General features: G+C 42.3%; 1 protein-coding gene across 4 annotated transcripts in view; it reads left to right on the top strand.

Moving 5' to 3' along the window:
• LIG1 (DNA ligase 1) overlaps window positions 1-26,917 on the top strand; it is a 138,349-nt gene that overhangs the window by 4,935 nt on the left and 106,497 nt on the right. For 3 of the 4 annotated variants that reach the window (XM_040325569.1, XM_040325567.1, XM_040325566.1), the window contains exons 2-4: window positions 3,874-3,933; window positions 16,865-16,963; window positions 18,956-19,139. In XM_040325569.1, the coding sequence (XP_040181503.1) occupies window positions 3,917-3,933; window positions 16,865-16,963; window positions 18,956-19,139 (300 nt within the window). In that variant the 5' untranslated portion in view covers window positions 3,874-3,916. The remainder of the gene's footprint in view (window positions 1-3,873; window positions 3,934-16,864; window positions 16,964-18,955; window positions 19,140-26,917) is intronic. The other variant, XM_040325568.1, reaches the window with a different exon arrangement.

Below are 26,917 nucleotides of genomic sequence, written 5' to 3'. Positions count from 1 at the left end.
TTTGACACACATACACCTACCTCCTGGAGAGTGTTCATCATCTGGCCAAACTGTTGTGAAGGGTGTTTTTCTTCACCAGGGAAAGGATTCTTCGGTCATCCACCACAGTTGTTTTCCGTGGTCTTCCGGGTCTTTTGGTGTTGCTGAGCTCACCGGTGCGTTCTTTCTTTTTAAGGATGTTCAAAACAGTTGATTAGGTCACACCTAATGTATGTGCCATCTCTCTGATGGGTTTGTTTTGTTTTTTCAGCCTAATGATGGCTTGCTTCACTGATAGTGACATCTCTTTGGATCTCATATTGAGAGTTGACAGCAACAGATTCCAAATGCAAATAGCACACTTGAAGTTAACTCTGGACCCTTTATCTGCTCCTTGTAAATGGGATAATATGGGAATAACACACACCTGGCCATGGAACAGCTGAGCAGCCAATTGTCCCATTACTTTTAGTCCCTTTAAAAAGTTGTAGGCACATATACAAACTGTTGTAATTCCTACACCGTTCACATGATTTGGATGTAATTGCTCTCAAATTTAGGCTGAAAGTCTGTAGTTAAAGAACATCTTGTTAGTTTCATTTCAAATCCATTGTGGTGGTGCAGGGCTTGACAAAATCCGGTCGAGCAATTGTGCCCTAGTGGCCGGGGAAGCAAAGCCGCTGCCTCAATTACCGGCTGACGCGGGTCCGCCGCGATCGCTCGGCGGGGGAGGTGGGGGGGCACAGGATCCTGTGAAAGATAATGTTACGCCGGGTAAATTGTCACGCTTGTCAACATGTCACGCTTCAAAATTGCGTCCGCTCGTGGAGTGGCAACAAACTTTTACCCTTTAAAATCTCCATAGGCGACGTTTAAAAAATTCTACAGGTTGGATGTTTTGACTTACAGAGGAGGTCTAGGGCTAGAATTATTGCTCTCGCTCTACCAATCGTGGCGATACCTCACATGTGTGGTTTAAATACCATTTACATATTCTCACGTATGCGTTCACTTCTGTGCGGCGGGACGGGGCACGTTTTCTGGCTCCTAACTTTTTTTTAGCTGGCTCCTAGATTACAAGCAAATTTGTCAAACCCTGTAAGGTGGTGTATAGAGCCAAAAAGTTTAGAATTGTGTCGATGTCCCAATAACATTATTTTTTTTTTTTTTTATCTGCGCAGCCATTTTTAAAACACAAATTTTCAGGAAAGTTTATAGTTTAATGAATTTTAGTGCACACAAAAACAACATAATACCCCAAATTATTAAATGGTTACCAGTTTAGAGTTAAATAGGTGGTCGGGCATTAGAGTTTTTGCTTTCTCTGACGTTCAAAACAGTACCCAACGTCCCCTAGGGGCACGTTATAGTTTTCTTTTATGATTTTTTTATTTTATTTTTTTACCCTATCCCATTTTATTTTTATTCAAATGTTTTTGGGATGAACTTTATTGCTTTTAGAAGGGATGAACAAAATCCCTTGTGATAGCATGGGCAGTAACAGGTGTTTGCTGACCGATCTGGAGTCTATTAGGTCTTTCCTCTGCCCACAAAAGCATCTGATCAAACCAAGATCGGTTTGATCAGATGCTTTACAAGCCGTTGACCTTGGCCACCGCCTTCCTTCCACCTTGTGCTCCCTGTAGAATTGATTAGGTGGCTGTAGAGCCACTCATCTCACTTCTACAAGAGAGCCCATTGCCAACTGCAGCCATCGTCCCAGTATAATCACTTCAAAGTGAGGACATAGAGATACATTCTAAGGGCATGAAGTGGTTTAGGACAACTGTGATGGCTGTTTAGAAGCTGCTCCCAGAGAACTTTCAAGGAAGTTCAGATAGCTCACCCAATGGTTATATGTGCTACCTTAAAGCTGCTTTACACCCTAAAGATTCCTGGTTTTCTCAATTGACTTTAAGTAGAGTCAGCAGTCTGAATTCTTGGTTGCTTTTGGGTGTCCTGTGCCCTAACCCAGTGGTCCCCCAACCTTTGTGGCACCGGGGAGCGCTTTTGGTGTAGCCACTTTTTTTTCAGGGCTTGGTGGGGGTGGGGTGGCGTTATATAAGGAAGGCGGGTGGTTTGCGGAGTGTTACCACCCGCCCTGCACTGTAAAGGAGCACTGTAATATAAAGGGGCCTGCATTGTAAGGATTACACTCCCCTTTATATCACAGTGCCCTTTTGCAGTCATGGCCCCCCACCACAGTCCTCCCTTCAGCCATGGCCCCCCATTAATCTTCCCTGCGGTTATGACCCTCACCCCATCACGGTCCTCCCTGCATTAATGCACCCCACCCCAATCATAGTCCTCCCTCCAGTTATGCACCCCCCCTCCCCCTCCAATCACAGTACTCCCTGCATTGTGCCAATTTTATTCGCTGCCTTGCCTATGTCTGTTTCCTCATGCTTCAGCAAGAGGTGAGACCTGTCACGGACCGCAGTATAGTTAGCAGCCTGTATGTGTTCTGCCATTTCTCCCGAGCGGCCGACAATATCAGCCCATTAGCAAGGCAGGGGGCGGGACAGCTGCAGATCGTGACAGAGAGCGAGAGACTCTTTATAATAACAAGTGGGCAATCGCCCGCTTGTTAAAGCGGGAGTTCACCCATTTCTAAAAAATTTTTTTTTCTTCCCCTAGATTCCTGCTCGTTCGGTCTAGGGGAATCGGCTATTTGTATTAAAATAGGTGCAGTACTTACCCGTTTTCGAGCTGCATCTTCTTCCGTCGCTTCCGGGTATGGTCTTCGGGAGCGGGCGTTCCTTCTTGATTGACAGTCTTCCGAGAGGCTTCCGACGGTCGCATCCATCGCGTCACTCGTAGCCGAAAGAAGCCGAACGTCGGTGCGGCTCTATACTGCGCCTGCGCACCGACGTTCGGCTTCTTTCGGAAAATCGTGACGCGATGGATGCGACCGTCGGAAGCCTCTCGGAAACCTGTCAATCAAGAAGGAACGCCCATTCCCGAAGCCCATACCCGGAAGCGACGGAGAGGATGCGTCTCGTAAACGGGTAAGTACTGCACCTATTTTTAAATAAATAGCCGATTCCCCTAGTAATAACGAGCAGGAATCTAAGGGGGAAAAGTGCCCTCTAAGGGTGAACCCCCGCTTTAATATAAGTTTGGCAGCTCTCGCTCTCTGTCACAATCTGTAGCCATCCCGCCCCCCCTGCCTTGCTAATGGGCTGATATTGTCGGCCGCTCGGGAGAAATGGCAGAATACATACAAGCTGCTAACTATACTGCGGTCCGTGACAGGGCTCACCTCCTGCTCCGATGGCGGCCCGCTCGACAACAGGCCACGGACCGGTACTGGTCCGCGGCCCGGAGGTTGATGACCCCTGCCCTAACCCCTCTCTCTCCTTGAGTTCATGGTGCCTAGTGAACATCCTAAAGTGACTGGCACCCAATTTCTTTCACCCTGAGGGTAAATGCTACCCCACCAAGCCACCTGGGTGTCCTCCACTGCCTAGGGGTAAGGTGTGCTAAAATGAATCGGCATGGCATTAGGCATCTTCTGTTTTCAGAAGGATCAACAATAGCAGTCTCCATATTTCTCTCTACAGGCTTACTTTATACACAACAAGCATGTGCTTACAGACGCACATCACAATCTTCTTTTTTTTTTTTTTTGGTGATGGGTTCCAAATAGTAGAGGAAATGTCAGTATTTATTCTACAGACCGACCCAAAGTGTCTTCCTGTTTTATCCAGTCCTCCATCTGGATGTCATACTCTGCAGTGTACCACTAAGAATGAGAAAATGTACCAAACCTTCAGAACTAATATAATAGATGGTTATAGACATTACAAATACTTGATAAAACAACCTCATCTTGAACACTGTGTTGTAATTAACATTAAAGGTTATTTTATTATATATTTTTTTTGTTAACAGGGATCTCTGGATTCAAGCGTTTATTTTTTGTTACCGTTTGAAGATGCAGCGGACTATAAAGTAAGTTAAAAAAAAATGACTGTTGCCTTTTTGATACAAAGAAGAAATGAGAAGATAGGACACTTTCATAGGAAGTCCTGTAGGTGTGCTGCAGCTTAATGGCTGGAGCAGCTTCTATGGTTTGTGCACAGAGTTGGTTTACATGGTTATATTTTATAGTATTGTTGCAGTTGATCTAAACAGATTGAAATGCCTACCTTTTTATACCCAACTTACCTATTCATACATGTTTTTGTTTTTTAATGCTAAAATGTTTATTTGAATCAATACAGTACAGGACCTGTACTCAAAGACCATGTGTTAGATGCATTCTACCAACCGGTGACTGGACACTGGAAAATACTCGCTAGGGCAGCCCCTAGAGCATACTCATTTAACACTGCCTTCTTGTGAGACTCCATTTTATTTACTAGTGTCCTTAAAGGGGTTGTAAAGGTTTGTTTTTTTATTTTCTAAATAGGTTCCTTTTAGGCTAGTGCATTGTTGGTCCACTTACCTTTTCCTTTGATTCTCTCACTTCCTGTTTGCCCCGCAGTAAGTTTGCTCCCATCATCTGAGCTGTTGTGGCTGGGGGTTAGTTGGCATACTCGCCCCCTACCTTGGGACTACATCCCTGCAGGGAGATGCTGTGTGTCTCCCTGCAGGGATGTAGTCCCAAGGGAGGGGGCGAGCACGCTGACTAACCCCCAGCCAGAATGGCTCGAATGATGGGGGGGAAAGCTTACTGAGGGGAGACAGGAAGTGAGAAAATGGAAGGAAAAGGTAAATGAACCAACAATGCACTAGCCTAAAAGGAACCTATTTAGAAAATATAAAACAAACCTTTACACAACCCCTTTAATCCCTGGTTCACATTGCAGTGATTTGGCATTGCGATTTGACATGTCAAATTGTATTCCAAATCTGATATTGCCGGCAATAGCACTGTCTGAATTGGTGTGACGCCACACTTGTGGCACTGCACCGATTCCCAAAAGTAGTTTCTGTACTACTTTTGGCGACTTCGGGTGCGATCAGCTGAACTCGCACGATTTCATTCCCGCTGTCATTGTAAACCTAGGCTCAGTGATGGCCTGTTCTCCTGCGGAGAAATATTTTTATTAAACCATTAATTCTTTTTCCTGAAGCTTCTATCAAGGTTTTACTGCTTATTACCCTGGGCTATCTAGCAGTTTCCAAGGTTGCTCTTGGTGTGAACCCGGGGGACTCCTCCCTGACCTGTCTTAATGGAATCCTGCATTAGGTGATTACCTTGTCGCAAAGTGCGATGTGTGTTGCTAGCTGCCGGATGCTATAGATCAAGGGTTATGGTCCATTTCTGTGGTTTCCAAACTCTGAAGACCCTTTCTGATCTACAGTATGTTCACAGTGACGGGTGAAGCCTTGACCTCTAGTAGGCCCAGTTTCGTGAATAAGGTAAGACAGGGTCTCCCTGTATGTAATCGCCTGTTCCTGGTTTCTAACCACTTGCTGCCTGGGCCAGTTTTGACATTTCTCAGATGCATTTTAACCACTTAAGCCCCGAGCCTGTTTTTCAGATTCGGTGTTTACAAGACTAAAACTTTTTTTTTTGCTATAAAATTACTTAAAACCCCCAAACATTATATATATTTTTTTTCTAACACCCTAGAGAATAACATGGCAGTCATTGCAATACATTTTGTCACACCGTATTTGCGCAGCGGTCTTACAAGCGCACTTTTTTGGGAAAAAAATCGCTTTTTTAAATTAAAAAATAAGACAATAAATTTGGCCCAATTTTTTTACATATTGTGAAAGATAATGTTACGCCGAGTAAAATGATACCCAACATGTCACGCTTAAAAATTGCGCCCGCTCGTGGCATGGCGTCAAACTTTTACCCTTAAAAAATCTCGATAGGCGACGTTTAAAAAATTCTACAGGTTGCATTTTTTGAGTTAGAGTAGGCCTAAGGCTAGAATTATTGCTCTCGCTCTAACGATCGCGGCGATACCTCACTTGTGTGGTTTGAACACCGTTTTCATATGCGGGCGCTACTCGAGTATGCGTTCGCTTCTGCGTGCGAGCTCGTCGGGACGGGGCGCTTTAAAAAATTTTTTTTTGGGGGTTTTTGTATTTATTTTTATTTATTTTACAATTTTAACACTGAAATTAAAAATAAAATAAAATTAGCACTTTTATTCCTATTACAAGGAATGTAAACATCCCTTGTAATAGAAAAAAGCATGACAGGTCCTCTTAAATATGAGATCTGGGGTCAAAAAGACCTCAGATCTCATATTTGGGCTTAAATGCAAAAAAAAAAAAAATGTGACGTTTTGACATCACTTCCGCCCAGCAGAGCTATGGGGACGGGTGAAGGAGATTTTTCCTTCACTCGCAACCCCACACAGCTACCGAACGGTCCCGATCTCCTCCGCCGCTACCGACGGCTACGGTAAGCGGCGGAGGGCGCAGGAGAGTGGCGCGAGGGGGGGCCCTCTCCCACCACTGATACTGGCGATCTCGCGGTGAATCCGCCGCGAAGACCGCCGTTATCGTGTACAGGACCGCCCACTGAAGAGATGAATATCTCGGTTGTGGCAGCAGCTGCTGCCGTTACCGAGATATTCATCTTTAAAGTGCCGACGTAGAACGACGGTGGGAGGTCGGTAACTAGTTAAAATCTGCATTTCTTTTTTCAATAGAAAATGACTTGGAACTGCAAATCTATCTATCTATCATTTTTTTTAAATCTGAGACCCTGAAGAACAAAATGTTGTAAAATAAAATTGTCGCACCATATTTGCGTAGCCATTTTTAAAATGCACGTTTTCAGTTCACACAAACGCAATATAATATCCAATTTTATTGGTAAAATATAAAAGACCATTTTACACTGTGTAAATATATACTTAACATATCACACTTGTAATTTGCGCATGCCTGTGGAATGGTGACAAACTATGATACATTTAATTATCTATAGGCATCGCTTTGAAGGTCTTTGCAAGTTACCAGTTTTATAGTCTACTTAAAATATTACTTGGATACTTGAGAGCGCTAGAATTGTTTTTTTACGATCTTATTTTAATTTTTTACATTGTCTTCTTAAAAATTTTTTTGGATGAACATTCTTGTTACTAACACAAGGGTTAAACAACGTCCCTTGTGATCATGGGTGGTGACAGGTATTCTTTACTGAGAGATCTGAGGTCTATTAGATTTCAGATCCCCCCTCTGCCCTCAGTTTGATCAGGTGCTTGTCTATCAGGTAATGGCCTGTGAACAACAAACCTAAGCCAGAAGTGACAAAATGTTTATTACTTCCAGCCTCATTCAGGATAGTTATGGCTGTACCTTCCTTTGCCCTGTGCCCACTTCCATGCCCTGTAGAAGTAACTGAGTGGCTGTAGAGCTGCTCAGTAACTTCCATAGGAAAGCCAATTGCCAGCTGCCAATTTTCATACCAGGATAACTGCTGCAGCTGCAACCATGATTTGGGTATAACCATTTCAACCCAAGGATGTACGAATGCAAAGGATTTGGGAGTTTACCACTTTTGTTGTGGTAACTCCTAGCATTTTATCTGTTTCTCAGCATGAGCAATTGAAATGTTGGGGGGGGGGGGGTGTATTTATTTATTTATATATTTTTATTTTCCTTTTTATTTAATTTTTTTTGTTTGTTTTTGTTTTTTTTCCTCTTCCTATCTAGATTTAGTCCCAGGAGTATGATGCATTTCCACCAAACACACATAACCCGTTATACAATCAAATTGTGAAATGGACAATTATCTGCTAAACATCCTTCAATCTTGCTGTGACATGCTCCAGCGCCCCCCCCCCAACATGGTAAAATTCGATAACCACCTCCTATCCAGCCCATGTATTAAAATAGCCTGACAGGTGCAGTGGTAATGGACCCGTACATCCTCCTGCAAGATCCGCTGGTGCGCGCTCCCTGTGAGCGGTGACCAATCAAAGTAGTTAACCATGATGTCATTGTTTACTACTGTGTGAGCTCTGTGATGGGTTACAGTAATCGCATGGTGTACAGGGCCAATCACAGCTGCCCTGTACCATGTGATAGCTGTGGCCAATCGCAGTAGTAAGCAATGTTTCATGAATAGAACCTTTAAACAGTGTTACAGATTGTTTTCATACAGCGATGATTACTGTAACAAGCAATCGGTGTAAAAGAAAAATCCCTAATCGCCCTTCCCCAGTGTCACTATGGTAACATTGCACTGCTCTGGTGATATGTTTTTTTTTTTTTTTCTACATACTTTCACCTCACTCGGTGTCCCTAATCGCGCTACACGGGCCATATTGTCCTTAATTACCTCTGCCTCAGTCATATTATCCCTAATCGCTGCCACACCCGTTATAGTGGCCTTGATCACCACCACACCAGTCATTTTTTCCATGATCGATGCCGTACCTGTCCCAGTGTGCCTGAGCATTGCCTGTACTAACCCTGGCCTGTTTATTAACCACATTTCTGTTTCCTGGACCAATCTTTTGCCTGTTTGCTGACCATATTTCTGCTTGCTCCTGAACTGACCCATCTTCATGTCTGAATGATTGTTCCTGCGATAGACCTGTGCCAGCTAGCCCTGGCGGACAACTGCACTCCTAGAACCAAGGTAACGTTGTGTTTAACCACTTGAGACCTGCGCTATTGACAAGACGCCAACAGCGCGGCTCTCAGGTGCCAACTGGACGTCTTTGGACGTCATTTCAAGTGCATTACCCGCGCGCGCCTCTGGGGGGCGCGCAGCGGGTAAACACTGTCCCGGCGCATCGCTGGGAAGCCGATACGTGTACCTGGCGGACGCGATGTCCGCCGGGTACACGCGATCGTCGGTAACTGAGCAGGGACGTGGAGCTCTGTGTGTAAACACAGAGCTCCACGTGCTTTCAGAGGAGAGGAGACCGATCTGTGTCTCTTGTACATAGGGACACAGCATCGGTCACCTCCCCCAGTCACCCCCCTCCCCCCACACAGTTAGAACACACCTAGGATACACATTTAACCCCTTCCTCACCCCCTAGTGTTAACCCCTTCACTGCCAGTCACATTAATACAGTAATTAGTGCATTTTTATAGCACTGATCGCTGTATAAATGTGAATAGTCCCAAATTTGTGTCAAAAGTGTCCAATACATCCGCCGGAATATCGCAGTCCCAATAAAAATCGCAGATTGCCGCCATTACTAGTAAAAAAATAAAAAATAAAAAAAAATCATCATTCTGTCCCCCATTTTGTAGGCGCTATAACTTTTGCGCAAACCAGTCGGTTATTGCGTTTTTTTTTTACAAAAATACGTCAAAATACGTATCGGCCTTAACTGAGAAAAAAAATATATTTAAAAAAAAAAAATTGGGATATTTATTATAGCAACAAGTAAAAAATATATATATTTTTTTAAAATTGTCGCTCTTTTTTTGTTTATATCGCAAAAAATAAAAACCGCAGAGGTGATCAAATACCACCAAAATAAAGCTCTATTTGTGGGGGAAAAAAGGACGTCAATTTTGTTTGGGAGCCACGTCGCACGACCGCGCAAATGTCAGTTAAAGCGACGCAGTGCCGGAAGCTGAAATTTCGCCTGGGAACGAAGGGGGTTTATGTGCCCAGTAAGCAAGTGGTTAAAAAAAAATAATAGTTTTTGTTTTTGCATTTTCCAAAAACTTGGGGCAAATTTTTTTTCTTGAAAAAGACTCACCATGCCTCTTAAAGGGTCACTAAAGGAATTTTTTTTTATTAGCTAAATGGCTTCCTTTACCTTACTGCAGTCCTGGTTTCATGTCCTCATTGTTCGTTTTTGCTCTGATGTTGCTGTAATTCTTCTATGTTCTGGACTCTTCCTGGTTGTCTGTTTCCTGATGACCACAGTACTGGGAGATTCTAGTTTCGTTTTCCAAACCATCACTGCTCTATGGCTCTGTCTAGCACAGAGGCAGGATAACATGCAAAAACGAAACTAGAGGCACATTATATGATTGATTTTTATCTATTTTTAATCAATTTTAAAAGGAATCGGTTAACTATTATGTCTCCATACCCTGTAAACAGTCATTTCAGCAAAACATTTTTTCCCTTTAAAGCGGGGGTTCACCCTATAAACCCAAAAAAAAAATTTTTTTTTCTTCTACCATAAAATCAGGCATTGTAGCGCGAGCTACAGTATGCCTGTCCCGATTTTTTTTTATCCCCGTACTCACCGTGTACTCGTACATCGAAGATACCGACTCCCCTCGGGGAATGGGCGTGCCTATGGAGACGGAGGATGATTGACGGCCGGCTCTGGCGCGTCACGCTTCTCCGGAAATAGTCGAAATAGGCTTGGCTCTTCACGGCGCCTGTGCGCAGGCGCCGTAAAGAGCCGAGACCTCCTCCGGCTGTCTTCGGGGAGAGTGACGTTCCAGGGCCGGCCGTCAATCATCCTCCCTCTCCATAGGCACGCCCATTCCCCGCGGGAGCCGAAATCTATAATGTACGAGTACACAGTGAGTACGGGGGTAAAAAAATCGGGACAGGCATACTGTAGCTCGTGCTACTATGCCTGTCTCGATGGTAAAATCGTGTCACTGAGGGTGAACCACCGCTTTAAGTCTGTTTCCACTAGTGCGACTTTGGACACAAAGTTTTATCACAAATCACAGCCCATTGATTTCAATGGCACCCTTTCCAATCTATGCAACTTTTAAAATCGGCGACTAGTTTTTGCAGTGATAAATTTTAACAAGAAAATTTGCCCTATGTTTCCTGGATATGGTCAGGACTGTCAGGGTCTACCTGGCAGGCACAGTGTCTGTCTGTGAGTCTTTTGTAATGGCCATCCTGCTTCCTGCTCCACTATTACTTGACCTATCAGACAGTCTTTCATTTCAGTGGCTTGATTCCCTTCCGTACCTGGGGATCTGTTTATCCCCAACTTATGAGGTCCTATATCAGGATGATTTCCCCACTTTATTCAAAGCACTGTCAGACCTGTTACTGTCTTGGAGCCATCTTCCGCTGTTATGGTTTTGCAGCATTAACGTGGTTAGGATGATGTTCCTACCTAAACTGTTGTATGCTTTCCAGGTCCTACCGGTCCCTGTCTCCATATATTTTGAATCCACCAATGGAAACATTTTCAGTTTTTAATTTGGTGTTTAACAAATTAAATTTTCTTCACTCATAGGATCAGTGGAGGCCTCTCAGTTCCTAATCTTCAAGATTATTATATTGCAGGTAATCTTGCTCCTATTTCTCACTTGCATGAGATTTGGCACTTGCCCTTATGGACCACTATTGATGTGGTAAACTCACATCCCAACCCTCCTTTTCTTCTTTATCATGGATCCGTTTTACTTCTTGCCCAACAGGCATAAGTCCATCTTTATCCCATACACTCCCCCTTTGGGACTCTTTTAAATACTTGGCAGGCTTGATCTTGCCTCATCTACCCCTTTTTTATGTTTTTTGGCTGCCTACTATTTCCCCCTGGTATGGAAAAGACAGGTCAGTTCAATAGGTGGACAGAAAATGGGTTCTCAATGTTCACTCCTTGCTGCACCCAACTAGGATCATGGCGCTCGACGTGCTCCACTCGTCGCATGAAATACTGCTGCATGAACATTTCTGCTACCTACAACTCTGTCATTTTATCCAGAATCTTCTTAGGCCTCATTTGATTTCTTGCCTACTTTTGGCTTTTAAAAGCATATGCAGGTTGCATCCAAGTTCCACAAGCATAATCTCTGATATAATCATCAGTTGTCTCCTCTAGGAAACCGCCACTGTGCTCCTTCCAACAACATTGGGAGCGTGATAAAGCAGTGTAGTTGGCTTCGGAAGACAGGCAGATTATGCTGCAAGCTGCTACAAAGTGTTCCTTGAATGTCACCACTTCAGAAAATGTTTATAAGGTCATATACCACTGTTACTATACTTTAGCTCGACTGGGTCGCGTAATTCGTCAATTTCCGTCGCCTTGCTAATCGAGAGTACCCAGTAGGAGACAGTGGCCCATACCTGGTGGTACTGCCCTATGACGACTAGACTTTGGATCTGGGTTTACGCACTATTGCAAACATTATTTCACTCAGATGTAAACAGGAACCCCTGTGAAGCCTTCCTTTTTTAAACCTATCGAGTCATTATTTACAGGCAGAATGCAAACTGGCAACTCGCCTCTTTCTTGTAACCAAGCTCACTAAAGCAAAGGCCTAGAAAACGGCTCTCGGCTTCAAAGCAGTTAAACATTGCATGAACAACGTTATGGTCAATGAGAAATTACCTTAATAATTAGTTCTCAATGTTCTATACTGTTTGATTTCCGTGACCAGTTTCTGCACGTTTGGCAGCCCTGGATATCCTATTCCCATCATTTTGTGCCTTGACCCATACGTGTTACTGACATTGACATTTGTCAGGTGCGTTGAGCTCTGAGACCACTGTTTGTTCCTCTTTTCTTTTCTCTTTCCAATTTAAATTTTCCCACTCCCCCCCCCCCCCCCGCCCCCCCCTATACCTTTAACACCCTTCTACTTATCCTGGGAGGTGTTCTGCATCCTATATATTTTTGTATACCTCCCAGTTCAATTTTATTCCTCTGGTTCAATGAATACACATCGTAGATCAGAGACCTTCCCCACAGTTTCTGGGGTTTGGCCTTCTTCGGTCTTTCTTTTTGTTTTTACCCATAACTATGTTCTACCTTTTCAGGACCATTTGGGCATCACACTTATAATGTGGATCAGTTTACTTATTGTAACTTTCTTTCTTCCGGATAACTGTTTTGGTCAGTTGGCTCTGTGTGTCTTTACAATCTGTTAATAAAAACCTTTGTGAACGCATCTATCAGATTTGAAATGCTACCACCTGGTCCTCTGTTCACATGCTTAAGAATTCTCTTATCACCAGCTACATCTCTCGTCTTAACACAGAGCAGAAAAGTTTTCTTTACTGCCATCTTACTGCAAAATAGATATGGGAAACTAATATAAAAATACCCGTAACTGCAGTCCTGTATTCCAATCAATTTAAGTGTAGGTGTACCCTGCCTTTCTATATGGGACGCACCCCTTTTTTTTTGGTTCTAATCTTTATTAACTTTTGGAAGTGCAAATACTTCTGTCGAGTATCATGGGACACCGGCAGACATCGAGTCCGCGGGTCAATGCCGCGATTTTAAAGGGCACGTACCTGTACGCCCATTTGCCCAGCTGAGCCATTGTGCCGACATATATCATCGCGTGCAGGTCGGCATGTGGTTAATGACTTGCCTGTTTAACGACGGTTTGGATTTACGACCAGCTCTCCCCACCTAAGCGACACGATTTACATCAATGTATTGTACAGTACAGAACTTTCGTTTTAATTTACATAAGTACAGAACACAATGTTATTGAGCTGGAGTTTTGTATTTTGACCTATTTTTCACAACGCAGTACAATAGTTAAGAATGCTTAAGATATTGATTACTTGGCTCCTCGTTTAATGACCTGGTCGTTGGAACGGATCCTGGTTGTTAAAGTGGAAGTAAACCCTCCTATTGTTTTCAGTCGTGGAAGCTGCCATCTTGGCCTCTTTTTAATCTACACCTGCCATGATGCTGCACACGTGATCAGTTATGAAGCCAGCCATTGGATGGTTTGACAGTTTGGTTAAGAGCACAACCAACTGGAGTGTTAAATTGTTCCCCCTCTATATCTATATTATGGTGAAATCTTCCCAGTATTTGGACTTCCAAAAGTTGATAAAGATTATAACTTGAACCAAAAAAAGTGTCGCGTCCCATATAGAAAGGCAGGGTACACCTACCGTATTTTCCGGCTTATAAGACGACTTTTTACACCGGAATTACACAGCCAAAATCCGGGGGTCGTCTTCTACGCTGGGTATAGCAGCTGCTCAATCTATATCAGCTGTCGGGTGCTCTGTACGGCCGCATGTATTCTGTATATGTGCCGCTTAGCCAATTCCGATGCACTGTGTGATGACAGAGCATGCTAAGCCTGCTCGGATTGGAGTAATAACCTCTGCCAATCCGAGCAGGCTTGGCATGCTCTGTCATCAACACAGTGCATCGGGATTGGCTGAGCGCGCATATACAAACTACATACAGCCGTACAGAGCACCCGGCGGGCTGCGGCTTCTTTATTTAATTAAAACCCATTACTTCCACACAAGGGGGTCGTCTAATACAGTGCGTAGACCACAAAACCACAGTTTTTAGCAGCATATTAGGGGGTCGTCTTATATGCCGAGTCGTCTTTTACGCCGGAAAATACAGTACATTTAAATTGATCGGAATACAGGACTGCAGTTACGGGTATTTTATATCCACTTAAGGACCAGCCCATGTACATATACATCCACAATATGGCACGTACAGGCACATGGGCGTATGGGTACGTCCTCGCCTATTAGCGGGTGGGGGGTCCGATCGGGACCCCCCCCGCTACATGCGGAGGTCGGGTCCGCTCGGGGAGCGATCCGGGACCACGGCGCGGCTATTTGTTTATAGCCGCTCCGTCGCGATCGCTCCCCGGAGCTGAAGAACGAGGAGAGCCGTGTGTAAACACGGCTTCCCCGTCCTTCACTATGGCGGCGCATCGATCGCGTCATTCCCTTTATAGGGAAGACACGATCGATGACGTCATTCCTACAGCCACACCCCCAAACAGTTGTAAACACATACTAGGTGCACCCTAACTCCTACAGCGCCCCCTGTGGTTAACTCCCAAACTGCAACTGTCATTTTCACAATAAAGAATGCAATTTAAATGCATTTTTTGCTGTGAAAATGACAATGGTCCCAAAAATGTGTCAAAATTGTCCGAAGTGTCCGCCATAATGTCGCAGTCACGAAAAAAATTGCTGATCGCCGCCATTAGTAGTAAAAAAAATAAAAAAAATAAAAATGCAATAAAACTATCCCCTATTTTGTAAACACTATAAATTTTGCGCAAACCAATCGATAAACGCTTATTGCGATTTTTTTTACTAAAAATAGGTAGAAGAATACGTATCGGCCTAAACTGAGGAAAAAAAATGTTTTTATATATGTTTTTGGGGGATATTTATTACAGCAAAAAGTAAAAAATATTGCTTTTTTTTCAAAATTGTCGCTCTATTTTTGTTTATAGCGCAAAAACTAAAAACCGCAGATGTGATCAAATACCACCAAAAGAAAGCTCTATTTGTGGGGAAAAAAGGACGCCAATTTTGTTTGGGAGCCACGTCGCACGACCGCGCAATTGTCTGTTAAAGCGACGCAGTCCCGAACTGTAAAAACCCCTTGGGTCTTTAGGCTGCATATTGGTCCGGGGCTTAAGTGGATATATTCGCTTCCCATATCTATTTTGCAATAAGATGGCAGTAAAGAAAACGTTTCTGCTCTCTGTGTTAAGACGTGAGACGTAGCTGGCGATTAAGAGAATTCTGAACATGAGAATTTAATTTAATTAGAGAACAGACTGCACCAAAGTCTTGACAGAAGTTCTAATTCCCATTCTATAGAATGGTAGTTGGACTTTAATTGCTAAATATGTGCTAAAGGTCAGATTATGTTCAACGTGTTTAAAAATTGGCATATTAAAGTATACCACACATATGAATGTTGCAGCCTGCTCCCGCTGTGTGGGCGTCCATCTCTCATCACCAGGATCTCTTGCATATCATATTTATAAAAAGCACAGTGGGTATGGGAAGTGGTACATGTGGGATATGATTTCATGTCACTCAGAAAGGATTGAGGGAGAGAGAGCAACTGACAGCTGCAGTAACCGGAGACTTCACAAATCTAAAGGCTAGTTAACACTCTTTGAAAACAAATCACGGTAGTGGGTGCAAAGCACAAGGCATAAAACTAATAGCTTTTTATCTATAATTTATACAAGAAAGTGTTGAGAAGCAGTTCAGTTCAGGAGGTTATATTAGAAGTGCAGAACTTTATTTAAATACACTGGAGAAAAGATAAATTGAAATTGTTGCACAGTAATTGGATTTGGCGGCTGTGGAGAACACAGCATGCATGTCAAGGTGGTATGCCATAGAGCATTGGTGGTCAACTTGAAAATTCTAGAGGGCCTCAAGTGTGGTCCCTGACACCTCCAGAGTCGCACACAATAGCAGTACATTTTCTTACCTCGGTGCCCAAAAATGTTGGTCCTACCTTATTTATATTTTTGCAATATATATTGAAGTTGCAGCACAATAACCCCAATGCTGGTGTCAGGGGATGTAGCAATAACCTCCTCTCAGGTGTCAGTGACTGCAGTAATAGCCCTCTACATTGGTGCCAGTGGACAGCAATAATAACCCTTGGTATAACCATTGGTATCAATGTTGTGATAAAAACCCCCATCTTTAGTGTCAGTGAAATTAATATCGACACAATTCATTTTCAGTGGATGCACTTATCCCCCCCCCCCCCCCCCCCCAGCATTGGTATTAATGGATGCAATTAAGACCCCCAGCACTGGTGTAGTTGAATGCATTAATATCCCCCCTCCCGAGCATTGGTGTCGGTGAACACAGTAGTAACCCCCAGCATTAGCGCCAGTGACCACAATAATAATTCCTAGCATAAGTGTCAGAAGATGCAATAATAACCCCATGCGTTGGTATCGGTGGACGCTGTAGTATCTCCCATAATTGGTGTCCATGAGTGCAATAATGATCCTCAACATTGGTGTCGGTGAACGCAATGACGCCCAATATTGGTGTCCGTGAAAGTAATAACTGCAATTACTGGTGTTGGTTGACTCACCAATAGCCCCCAGCATTGGTGTCAGTGGGTGCATTAATAGCCCCAAGCATTGGTGTCAATGGACGCAGTAATAGGCCCTAGCATTGGTGGCCGTGGGCCCATATTTGTGTGTTTTACATGTGCCCTCTGCTTTGACTGCCCAGGTCCATGAAAGCAGTAAGTTTCAATCTTTTCTTTTTTTTCTTCTCCCCTGCAAGGTCATTTTTTCAGCCCAAACCAGGAGGGGCTGTAAAGAAAGAAGAGGGAAAAACAGAAGATCATGGTTCTCAAAAAGGGAAATGTTCTACCAGTAAAAAGTAAGCATTTACTTTCATTGCAACTGAAAAAGTATTTCATTTTGAGATATTGTTTTTTTTTTTTCTCTTTTTATATGTGTTAAAGGGGTTGTAAAGGTTCATTTTTATTCTCTAAATAGGTTCCTTTTAAACTAGTGCGTTGTTGGTTCACTTACTTTTTTCCTTTCGATTTCCCTTCTAAATGTTTTTTTTTTCTGTCTCCCTTCCCGTTCCTCCTCAGTAAGCTGTTCTGGCTGACTAACCCCCAGCCAGAACGGCTCGGATGATGGTCGCAAGTTTACTGAGGAGAAACGGGAAGTGAGAAATTCAGACAAAGGAAAAAAAACATTTAGAAGGGAAATCGAAGGAAAAGGTAAGTGAACCAACAATGCACTAGCTTAAAGGAACCTATTTAGAAAATAAATAAAAACGAACCTTTACAACCCCTTGAGTCCATTATTTTTTTTTTATTATTGTTCTAAGGATATTTTTTGCACAAACCACCATACCATTTAAAGCGGAGCTCCGGTAAAAAAAAAGTCAGCAGCTGCTAACACTGTAGCTGCTGACTTTTAATAAGGACACTTACCTGTCCTAGTCGCCAGCGATGTCGGCTGAGGCCGATCCTCGATCCTGGCAGCTCCAGGCGCCGCCATGCACACTGCCCATGTGTGAGCAGCGTGGAATTTTGTGAATGGGCCGGCTGCTTTCTGGGATGCACACAGTTCCCAGAATGCAGCGCGCCCCATTCACAAGAAGAAACCGAGTGTAGGAGGAGGAAGAGAATCCACCACGGAAGATGAAGAGATTTTTTTATTTAATTTTTTAGATTTTTGGTGGGAATTTTTTTTTTCAGGGTGGAACTCCGCTTTAACTGATTAGGTGAACAATAATTATGGTCACAACAGCCTCACCACTTTTTTTGCGTGGAAGCTCTCTATGTGGTAGATAATTACAGGGTTCCTAAGTACAAAGCTAACTTTCACATATAGAGTGCCCCAACAGCATGCTTCTTTTGATATACATATACTGTATATTTATTTTGATAATGTTGCTGGCTTATTTCAGGACTCCTATAGGGGAGGGAAGGGTTCAACCCCTTGCAATATATATATATTTTTTTTTTTGCTTTACGTTTCATTAGGGAGGGTTTTTGCTTTCTGTCCTAGAAATGCAACAGGAAATGAGAGGGTTTTCCCTCCTGGGAAGTTGTCAACAGAAAAGTCCCATTGAAAAAAGTCCCATTGAAAAAAGTCCCATTGAAAAAAGTCCCATTTGAAAAGATTTCCCCCCACTTCTTCTGATTACAAGTTGAACATTTTGGCAAAGATCTTTGGGATTTATACAGAGGGTGTATGTCTACCTAGTGTTGACACAGCAATAAAAACCTGACAGGGGTGTAACCCTTCTATACTATATTCAAAATCAAAAGAAGGAAAAAAAAATGTTGAAGCGGGTACTTTGAGATTTTGTAAGATATGTATTTTCTATGTGAAATTTTAACTATTTTTGACATTTAGGGACAGCAGTTACTTTACACTAATATTGCCATTGCGTCACAATTTGTCTGAAGTCAGGGTTTCTAGAATGTATCGTTTTCCAATGCTAGTACGTACCTGCACTAAAAGTAACGGTTATTTTTACTCAACTGAGAGGTAAACTTGGTATAAATAATGTTATAATTTACTCTAGCAAAAAGGAATGCCATGGTTACTGCCTGAATGGAATTTCAACTGACCAAAAGCAACAGCATGCATGGCAAGCTAATGTTGCTCTGCTGATGAGGTCCAAATGTGAAGGCTTAGGATGCCACCATGGGCACAAATAATTTTTATTTTTTTTTCTTCTGTGAACAAAGCACTCTGTAGCAGCATAGCACCTGCGATTTCATCCTAACAAGGAAGCATCTTATTGGTACACTTTTTAGGATATTGGTTTCAATTGCAAATGTGACATGTCCAGAATATATAAATGTGGTTGGTTTGATTACTGAAGAGTCTGTATGTTTTGTAGTGCCAAGGAACATCCATTAAAAGAGAGAAATGGTACAGCCCCGACTGATGATTCTGCATCTCCTGTAAAACGTATTCCAAGGAAGACTGTACGGATATTAGACAGTAGTGATGATGAAGAGGCTATGGATGTTGAAACCACAAAAAAGGCAAAAGATGACGTTGAAACAGTTCAAAAGGCAAAGGTAAATCCAAAAGCTATATGGTTGGAGTTACTTTGATTGGCAGCCATTTGTAAGAGTTTGTCTAACAGTATATAAAGAGTAATCATTCAAGGTATAACATAAAAAAAAAGTAAAACAATTAGTTCAACGAAAACTGTTGGCTTGGCTGTCAACATAGTGACCCAATTGTTTTTTCGATGATGATTGTATGTGGCCACAAGGTGGTGCAATTTCATTTTTTATTATACAATGCTCTTAACGTTCTATATTAATTATTGGTAAACAGTTCTTTTCATATTTAGAAGCTTGGGGTTGTCATTTTCTGTAGTACTGCTTTAAAATAAATCTCTAAATACCAAAGCACAATTTTTGCAATTTTAAGATATGTTAGTAAAACCGTACATATCATCACAACTACTTTGTGCATCCAGGTGGATTATATATATTTTTTTATATTTTTTTCAGGACAAATTGGTCTTTCATTTAGTGGTAAATGGTAATAGAGATCTCCTTGGATTTCATTTTATTTTTTTGGGGGGGGGACTGGGCCAAAATAATAAAAACAAAAATTTGTTTTTTTTTTCCAAATTTTAGTTGTATATTTCCTTTTTCTACCATAACCTACCACTAAAGAAAAAGCCAAAATAAACTTGACACTAATGCCAATTAAAAAAAAAAAAAATGGTTTTAAAAAAAAAAAATCTTCTCTCTGCCAGGCAAGAGAGAAATGCAATGCATCTCTCACCTCCATTCACAGAGAGGAAAAAAAAGATTCACAGTGACAGATCACTGTCATAGCCAATCTGAGGCGATAGGTGACCCGATCGTTGGTACAGGGCCGGGGCTACCGCTGAGACCCCAGTCTTTGTGCTAGAAGCGCACTATGCAGCATGCTTCCAGCACAAAGACAGATACACATTTGTGTGGCCCCATAAAAAAAAAAGCCCAGTCCAGTGAGGCCACATGTATGTTACGTTGGTATCAAGGGGTTAAAGGGGGTGTTCCAGCCAAGTTTTATGTTTATTAAAAGTCAGCAGCTACAAAAAGTGTAGCTGCTGGCTTTTAATAAACATACACTTACCTGCTCCAGCGTTCCAGCGACGCGCCGGCCGGGGCTCCGCTCCTCTCCCTCCCCCTCCCCGGCTGGCGCCTTCATTTGAACTGTGGGCACCCGGCCGTGACAGCTTTCGGCTTCACGGCCAGGCACCCACTGCGCATGCGCGAGCGGCACTGCGCATGCACGCGCGCCGTCTGATTGGACAGGAGATCGCCTAGGACGGAAGGGGCTGCTGTAGGCGATTAAGCTTAATCGCCTAACCAGCCTCTCGGCAGAAGGAGGAAGTGGGACAGGAAGTCCCACTCCTCCTGAAGCCCCCACTCCCCCCCAAAAAAACTTACATGCCAAATGTGGCATGTAAGGGGGTGAGGAGTGGGATAAGCGGAAGTTCCAATTTTGGGTGGAATTCCGCTTTAACTATCATGTATTAAACAAATTACCTTGTGCTGTCTTTATAGGCGAACTGCTTGATTTGAACCCACTTATGTATTGGGAATATTGAAGATTTTTTGATGCTGAGCGTAGCCTCATTCTGGAGTATTTTGAGATTATTTTGCTATTCACAGTGTAGCTTTTGTTTTTTAGCAAAATTGCATGATGATGACCCTGGTGTTACTATGGGGCTATGTGTGACCATTCCTTTCACAGATCTTAAGATATTTATTTTGAACTAGGAATGTTGCTTATAGGAAGCCTGTAACGTGTAGTCAGCAAAGTAATGATCCATACTGTCGTACCATAAGGGGTCTCGTATCTTGGTAGCTGCACCTGCCTCTTCAGATTGCTTCTAGGACCACGTGATGAATCAACTGTAAGTTATGGAGTGCCTCTAGCTCTGTGCAAATAATATTTAAGGATGAGCTCACGTTCTTTAACATGTTTACATGTTCCACCCATATTTAGGATGTAACATGTTCAGCATCTGAACCCTCTCCCCCTGATCACCCCACCCTTGTAACAGCGAGACGGGGATCGTCCTCTCCCCACACTGGCTGTCACAATTCAAAGGGAGCGCAGCCATGCTTGGCTCTGCCCACGTGGCTGCTTCATTGATCCACAGAACCCTGTGCATCAAAGAACTACAAGTATCCAACAGCCTTTGTGGCAGTTGGCTTGTAGTTCTCAATGAACTAACAGGTTTCTCTGAGCACTCAAGGTAGTTCATTGAGCTTTCTATCACTCTGTAACTGCTAGCTCGTAACGGTGGTACGGGCAGATCGCTACACAGACAGTCTGCTGGACCGTGGCATTAACCCACGACCTGCTGACAACAGGTGCAATGCTTTACAGGCTCCTAACCCCAAAAAAGGCAAAACAAAATTAAGATGTACGTCTACTTTTTATGTAGTTCTTATTTTAAATAGGAAGATAAGTAGTACTGTGGATATGGCAACTTGTGGTGCCCACTATACTGCATCAGCTTTACTGGCTATGAATGTTATGGGCTTCCTTTTATCTAAGACTCTAAGAAAGATAGATATGTGCCTGTGTATGTAGGGCCAGTTGAGGCCCCAGTGGGTGGGATGAAACATGTCAGGGTGGCGTGGCTTGTGGAGTGGTATGAGGCTTAGGCCATCTCGCATGTTAACAATATAGACTGGATTGGGAAAGTGTCATATTTTTTTTTTTTTCTAAGCAAATTTAAACCAAATTATACATTTTCAATTTTTACTATTAGCTGTGCAGTAGCTCTTACTGTATAAGTTAGATATTGGAAAACCCTTAAGGTTTTTAATTTTTTACCCTATGAAGTTCCCCAAGGATTCATGGCTGCATTTTAATATTCGTGTGGCTATATCCAACATTCATGTCTTGTTTTCCAGTCCGTATCACAGGGAGCTACAATCCATCTCATTGTACACAAGCATTAACACATTTGAAAATACCCCAAGTATGTCATTTACACTCTGCTTTTAGTTCTTAATGAAATGATCACTGGCTGTTTATCTGTAACCACTTGTTAGAGCAGGTGCTGTTCCGAGCTCTGATATTGCAAGTCTTATGGAGGTAAAGATTACCATGTCTCTTTATAACTCTGAAATCTGGGCTTATGCCAGCAGATTCTTGCAGAGTATCACTAGCTGTTCCTGGGCTCTTGGCCAAAATAAAAAAAACAACTAAACCTATTATTCAACATTTTCCTTTGATGCAAGTTCATTTTTATAGTATGTATGGACAGTATACATCCGCTGTAGAAGAAGCAAAAAGTTCCCTGGACAAACTACTTCTTTACTTTTGTATGAAATGTATCTGTGGGCTTGGATGTCGATCCCTGAGTGTCACACAAGTGCCTGAGATTATTAGAGGTCATCAGTTCATGACCTCTCCCTTGTAGGACTAGAAGTGTTCATGTACAGACTTTGTAGAGTGTAAATCAGCAGCAGTGATTTCAAAATGTGTGCCTTAAAATAACCAACATGAACTGTTCATTGACGGTTCTGATTAACGGGACATGTGTTGATTCAAATGAATGCCACATAGCTTTTTTTGTTAAAAACCTTTTGCTGCTGAACTGCTCATTGTTGTCTTTGTAAATCTCCTTTCTGCAAGCGACTTGAAGCAGATGTTCACCTTGAAAATAAACGTTCCTCCTCTCTAACCCCATCCATTCTAGGAAAATTGATGTGCAGCGCGCCCAGTTCCTGGGATATTTACATCACATTTTCCAGGAGGCATAGTCTTCCATTCATAAAAGTAGAAAGGGGGCAATCCTAACATCTCATCATTGGGAGGTGGCAGCCTGAACATCTTAGAAGAAGATGGCAGTGCGGGACCCGAGCGATGGCAGAAGAGAAGTGGTTCTCTGCAGGGCAGTGCTGGATTTGTTGGGTGGGTGAGCATCTGATTGATGACAACCCAGCATCAGGTATTCAGGGGTTAGAAAAAGTAAATGGGGGCAGAGTGAAGATCCTCTTTAAGATGTATGAACAACCACATTTTGTTTTCTTATAGTACAGGATACAGGCCTTCAATCCTAACAGATGGGTTATGTGCTGCACCTTCAGGTGAATGGATACTGGCAAAACCACTCAAAGCTTTAGACACTCCCTCCTAAAACCCCTCCCACCACGTGATCATCGGTTTTTACCCAGTGTCCTTAGGTGATGGTTCCATCTCTGTATGAGAGATGATGGGTTAGGAATTTCTTCTGTAAAAATGTATTGGAGCTTGGAGATTTTAACAAAGCACCATCTTTTTTAAATACAACAAGAAATGCCCAAAGAGGCGTTTTGAGGTGCAACAAAATCAATCAAAATCAAATTTACAAAAAATTGGACATTTTATTATTACATAGTATAAAACTACTCATAAAATTAGGGCAAGAAAGCCCTGTGGTCACGATACAAAATAATGGTTGCCTCTACATGTTTCACCACAAACATGGCTTCTTCTGGAGCTTTTGTAGGACATTTTTAATACTATACCACTTTTTTTTTTTTAAATGATCACGGTTCCAAATTATCCCCAAGACCCACCAGGAGGTCCAATGGGGGGACGTCTATGCCACAAAAAATGAGGGAAGAACAATTGCCCTACAGTCACACCTGTTATCTCCAAAGTTTGGCAAATTGATCGATCAATATTCATGGCCACCCACCCTGTTGCCATTGAGGCTCCAAAACCTGTTGAAAAGGTTTAATCGCTTTGGACAGATCAATTAAAGCTTTGCTCTCCCCAGGTTAAAAAGGTGTCCTATTGATGCTGAGCTAAGGAAAAGTGGCAAATTTAAAGAAGGAAGTGCTCAGATCTCACAAGTATCTTGAAATTTACTGTCACTAGATGAAGTTTTGCATTTGGGGAAAGGATATGAATATTGATCTTTCAATTCGCCAGGGTAGATCTTGTTTTCACTGTTGTGGCAGTGCGCTACCGCCATTTTAAAACTGCCTGCACACAGTACACATGCATAGGCACCATCTGTTGGCTCCCATAAATGGTAAGAACCTTCTTATCAGTAATTTAGGACTCCCCGCCAACTCCTGACCTGGGAGAAGCGTCATTAGAACACCAGGTTCTTCTTGTTTGAGCAAACAAGAATTCTCCTCCCTAATGTCTTCTTTGAAAACCGAGATGGTGACATTTTTTAAATAAAATCCATTAAAAAAAAGCCCCTTGGCCTTCATCTCAACTCTCACTCTGAATTTTCCAACTGCCTCGATTGGGGATGGGGATATAACCAGGGCAGATTCTTCCTCAAATTATTATTCTGTAGAAGAAGGTCCCTCTGCCACGGAATCGACAAAATAAAAATATACAATTTTGGTGCCCATAGAGGAGGACCACCGATGTCTTTAAACTAGACTCTACCGTACCTGAGAGCCAATATGGGCCCTAGAAAACCTCTGTTTCCCGTTCATGCCTTTAATAAAGGATGATGTCTATGAGGATTAGAATTATCCAAAAAAATGTTTGTTCCTCCTAAGCACTTTGTGCAAACAATACTTCTTGGACGAAGAAGTCTCCAAAAATTGGCTTTTCCAGAGGAAGTCCCAGCATCTCTTTCCTTAATAAATCTATTACCATTCTGGTTGTGGACTTTTCTACTTCTAGGGATCCTGTGGATAAGCGATTTGAGACTTTCCTCAAGGCTTTTATTTTCCCTCTCCGGGCAGACCCCTTTGGGTAACTCCCTTTATCTTATTTATATATTACAGGACACAGGGGTTCTATTCAGGACCATGGATGTTGTTTTTTTTTTTTCCTTTTTGAAACCATTAATTTTTATTTATTTTTCTCTGACACTTCTATCAATATCTGACTGCTTAGTGCCCTGGGCTATCTTGCAGTTTCCTGATCGGTTGCCCTCTGTGTGTACCTTGAATATCGGAAGGGGATTGTCATTTGACAGGCTGTTGTCCGAAATTCTCACCGTTCGTACGCTCCTTTTTTAGACAATTGTTTTCCAATTTTCAGCCAACAAATGTTGGATGACAGGCTAGTACATTTTTTGTGACCACCGGCTCCATGTCAAAAGTACAAACACGCCTACTCGGAATCAAGGAACGACTGGGAAGAGGTTGGTCTTGTAAACTACAGTGTTTTTTTTTTTTTTTCCCTTAATCTAGAATTGACATTCGTGACACGGCAATTGATGAAATGTCAAAATTCTCATCTTCTTTAACCACTTAAGCCCCGGACCAATACGCTGTCTAAAGACCCAAGGTGTTTTTACAATTTGTCACTGCGCTGCTTTAACTGGTAATTGCGCGGTCATGCAATGTTGTACCGAAACAAAATTTGCGTCCTTTTCTTCCCACAAATAGAGCTTTCTTTTGATGGTATTTGATTGCCTATGCGATTTTTATTTTTTGCGATATAAACGGAAAAAGACTGAAAATTTTGAAAACAAAAGATTTTTCTTATAACAAAAAGTAAAAAATATCGAATAAACTAAATTTTAGTCAAACATTTAGGCCAAAATGTATTCGGCCACATGTCTTTTGTAAAAAAAATCGCAATAAGCGTATATTTATTGGTTTTCGCAAAAATTATAGCGTCTACAAACTAGGGTACATTTTCTGGAATTTACACAACTTTTATTTTATGACTGCCTATCTCATTTCTTGAGGTGCTAAAATGGCAAGGCAGTACAAAACCCCCCCCAAATGACCCCATTTTGGAAAGTAGACACCCCAGGGAAACTGCTGAGAGGCATGTTGAGTCCATTGAATATTTTTTTTTTTTTGTCCCAAGTGATTGAATAATGACAAAAAAATAAAAATAAAAAAAAAATTACAAAAAGTTGTCACTAAATGATATATTGCTCACACATGCCATGGTTATATGTGGAATTGCACCCCAAAATACATTCTGCTGCTTCTTCTGAGTACGGGGATACCACATGTGTGGGACTTTTTGGGAGCCTAGCCACGTACGGGACCCCGAAAACCAAGCACCGCCTTCAGCATTTCTAAGGGCGCAAATTTTTGATTTCACTCCTCACTACCTATCACAGTTTCGAAGGCCATAAAATGCCAAAATAGCACAAAACCCCCCCAAATGACCCCATTTTGGAAAGTAGACACCCCAAGCTATTTGCTGAGAGGCATGTCGAGTCCATGGAATATTTTATATTTTGACACAAGTTGCGGGAATATGACAAACTGATTTTTTTTTTGCACAAAGTTGTCACTAAATGATATATTTCTCACACATGCCATGGTTATATGTGGAATTGCACCCCAAAATACATTCTGCTGCTTCTCCTGAGTACAGGGATACCACATGTGTGGGACTTTTTGGGAGCCTAGCCGCGTACGGGACCCCGAAAACCAATCACCACCTTCAAGATTTCTAAGGGCATAAATTTTTAATTTCACTCCTCACTACCTATCATAGTTTTGAAGGCCATACAATGCCAAGATGGCACACAACCCCCCCAAATGACCCCATTTTGGAAAGAAGACACCCCAAGCTATTTGCTGAGAGGCATGTTGAGTCCATGGAATATTTAATTTTTTTTTGCCCCAAGTGATTGAATATTGACCAAAAAAATAAATAAAAAATAAATTACAAAACGTTGTCACTAAATGATATATTTCTCACACATGCCATGGTTATATGTGGTATTGCACCCCAAAATACATTCTGCTGCTTCTCCTGAGTACGGGGATACCACATGTGTGGGACTTTTTGGGAGCTTAGCCGCGTACGGGACACCGAAAACCAATCACCACCTTCAAGATTTCTAAGGACATAAATTTTTGATTTCACTCACACAAATCTTGAAGGTGGTGATTGG

Source organism: Rana temporaria, chromosome 10 (genome assembly GCF_905171775.1).
Source record: "Rana temporaria chromosome 10, aRanTem1.1, whole genome shotgun sequence".
Lineage (NCBI taxonomy): Eukaryota > Metazoa > Chordata > Amphibia > Anura > Ranidae > Rana > Rana temporaria.
Note: the sequence above shows the minus strand (reverse complement) of the source record. Positions and strands in the feature narration are given on the sequence as shown.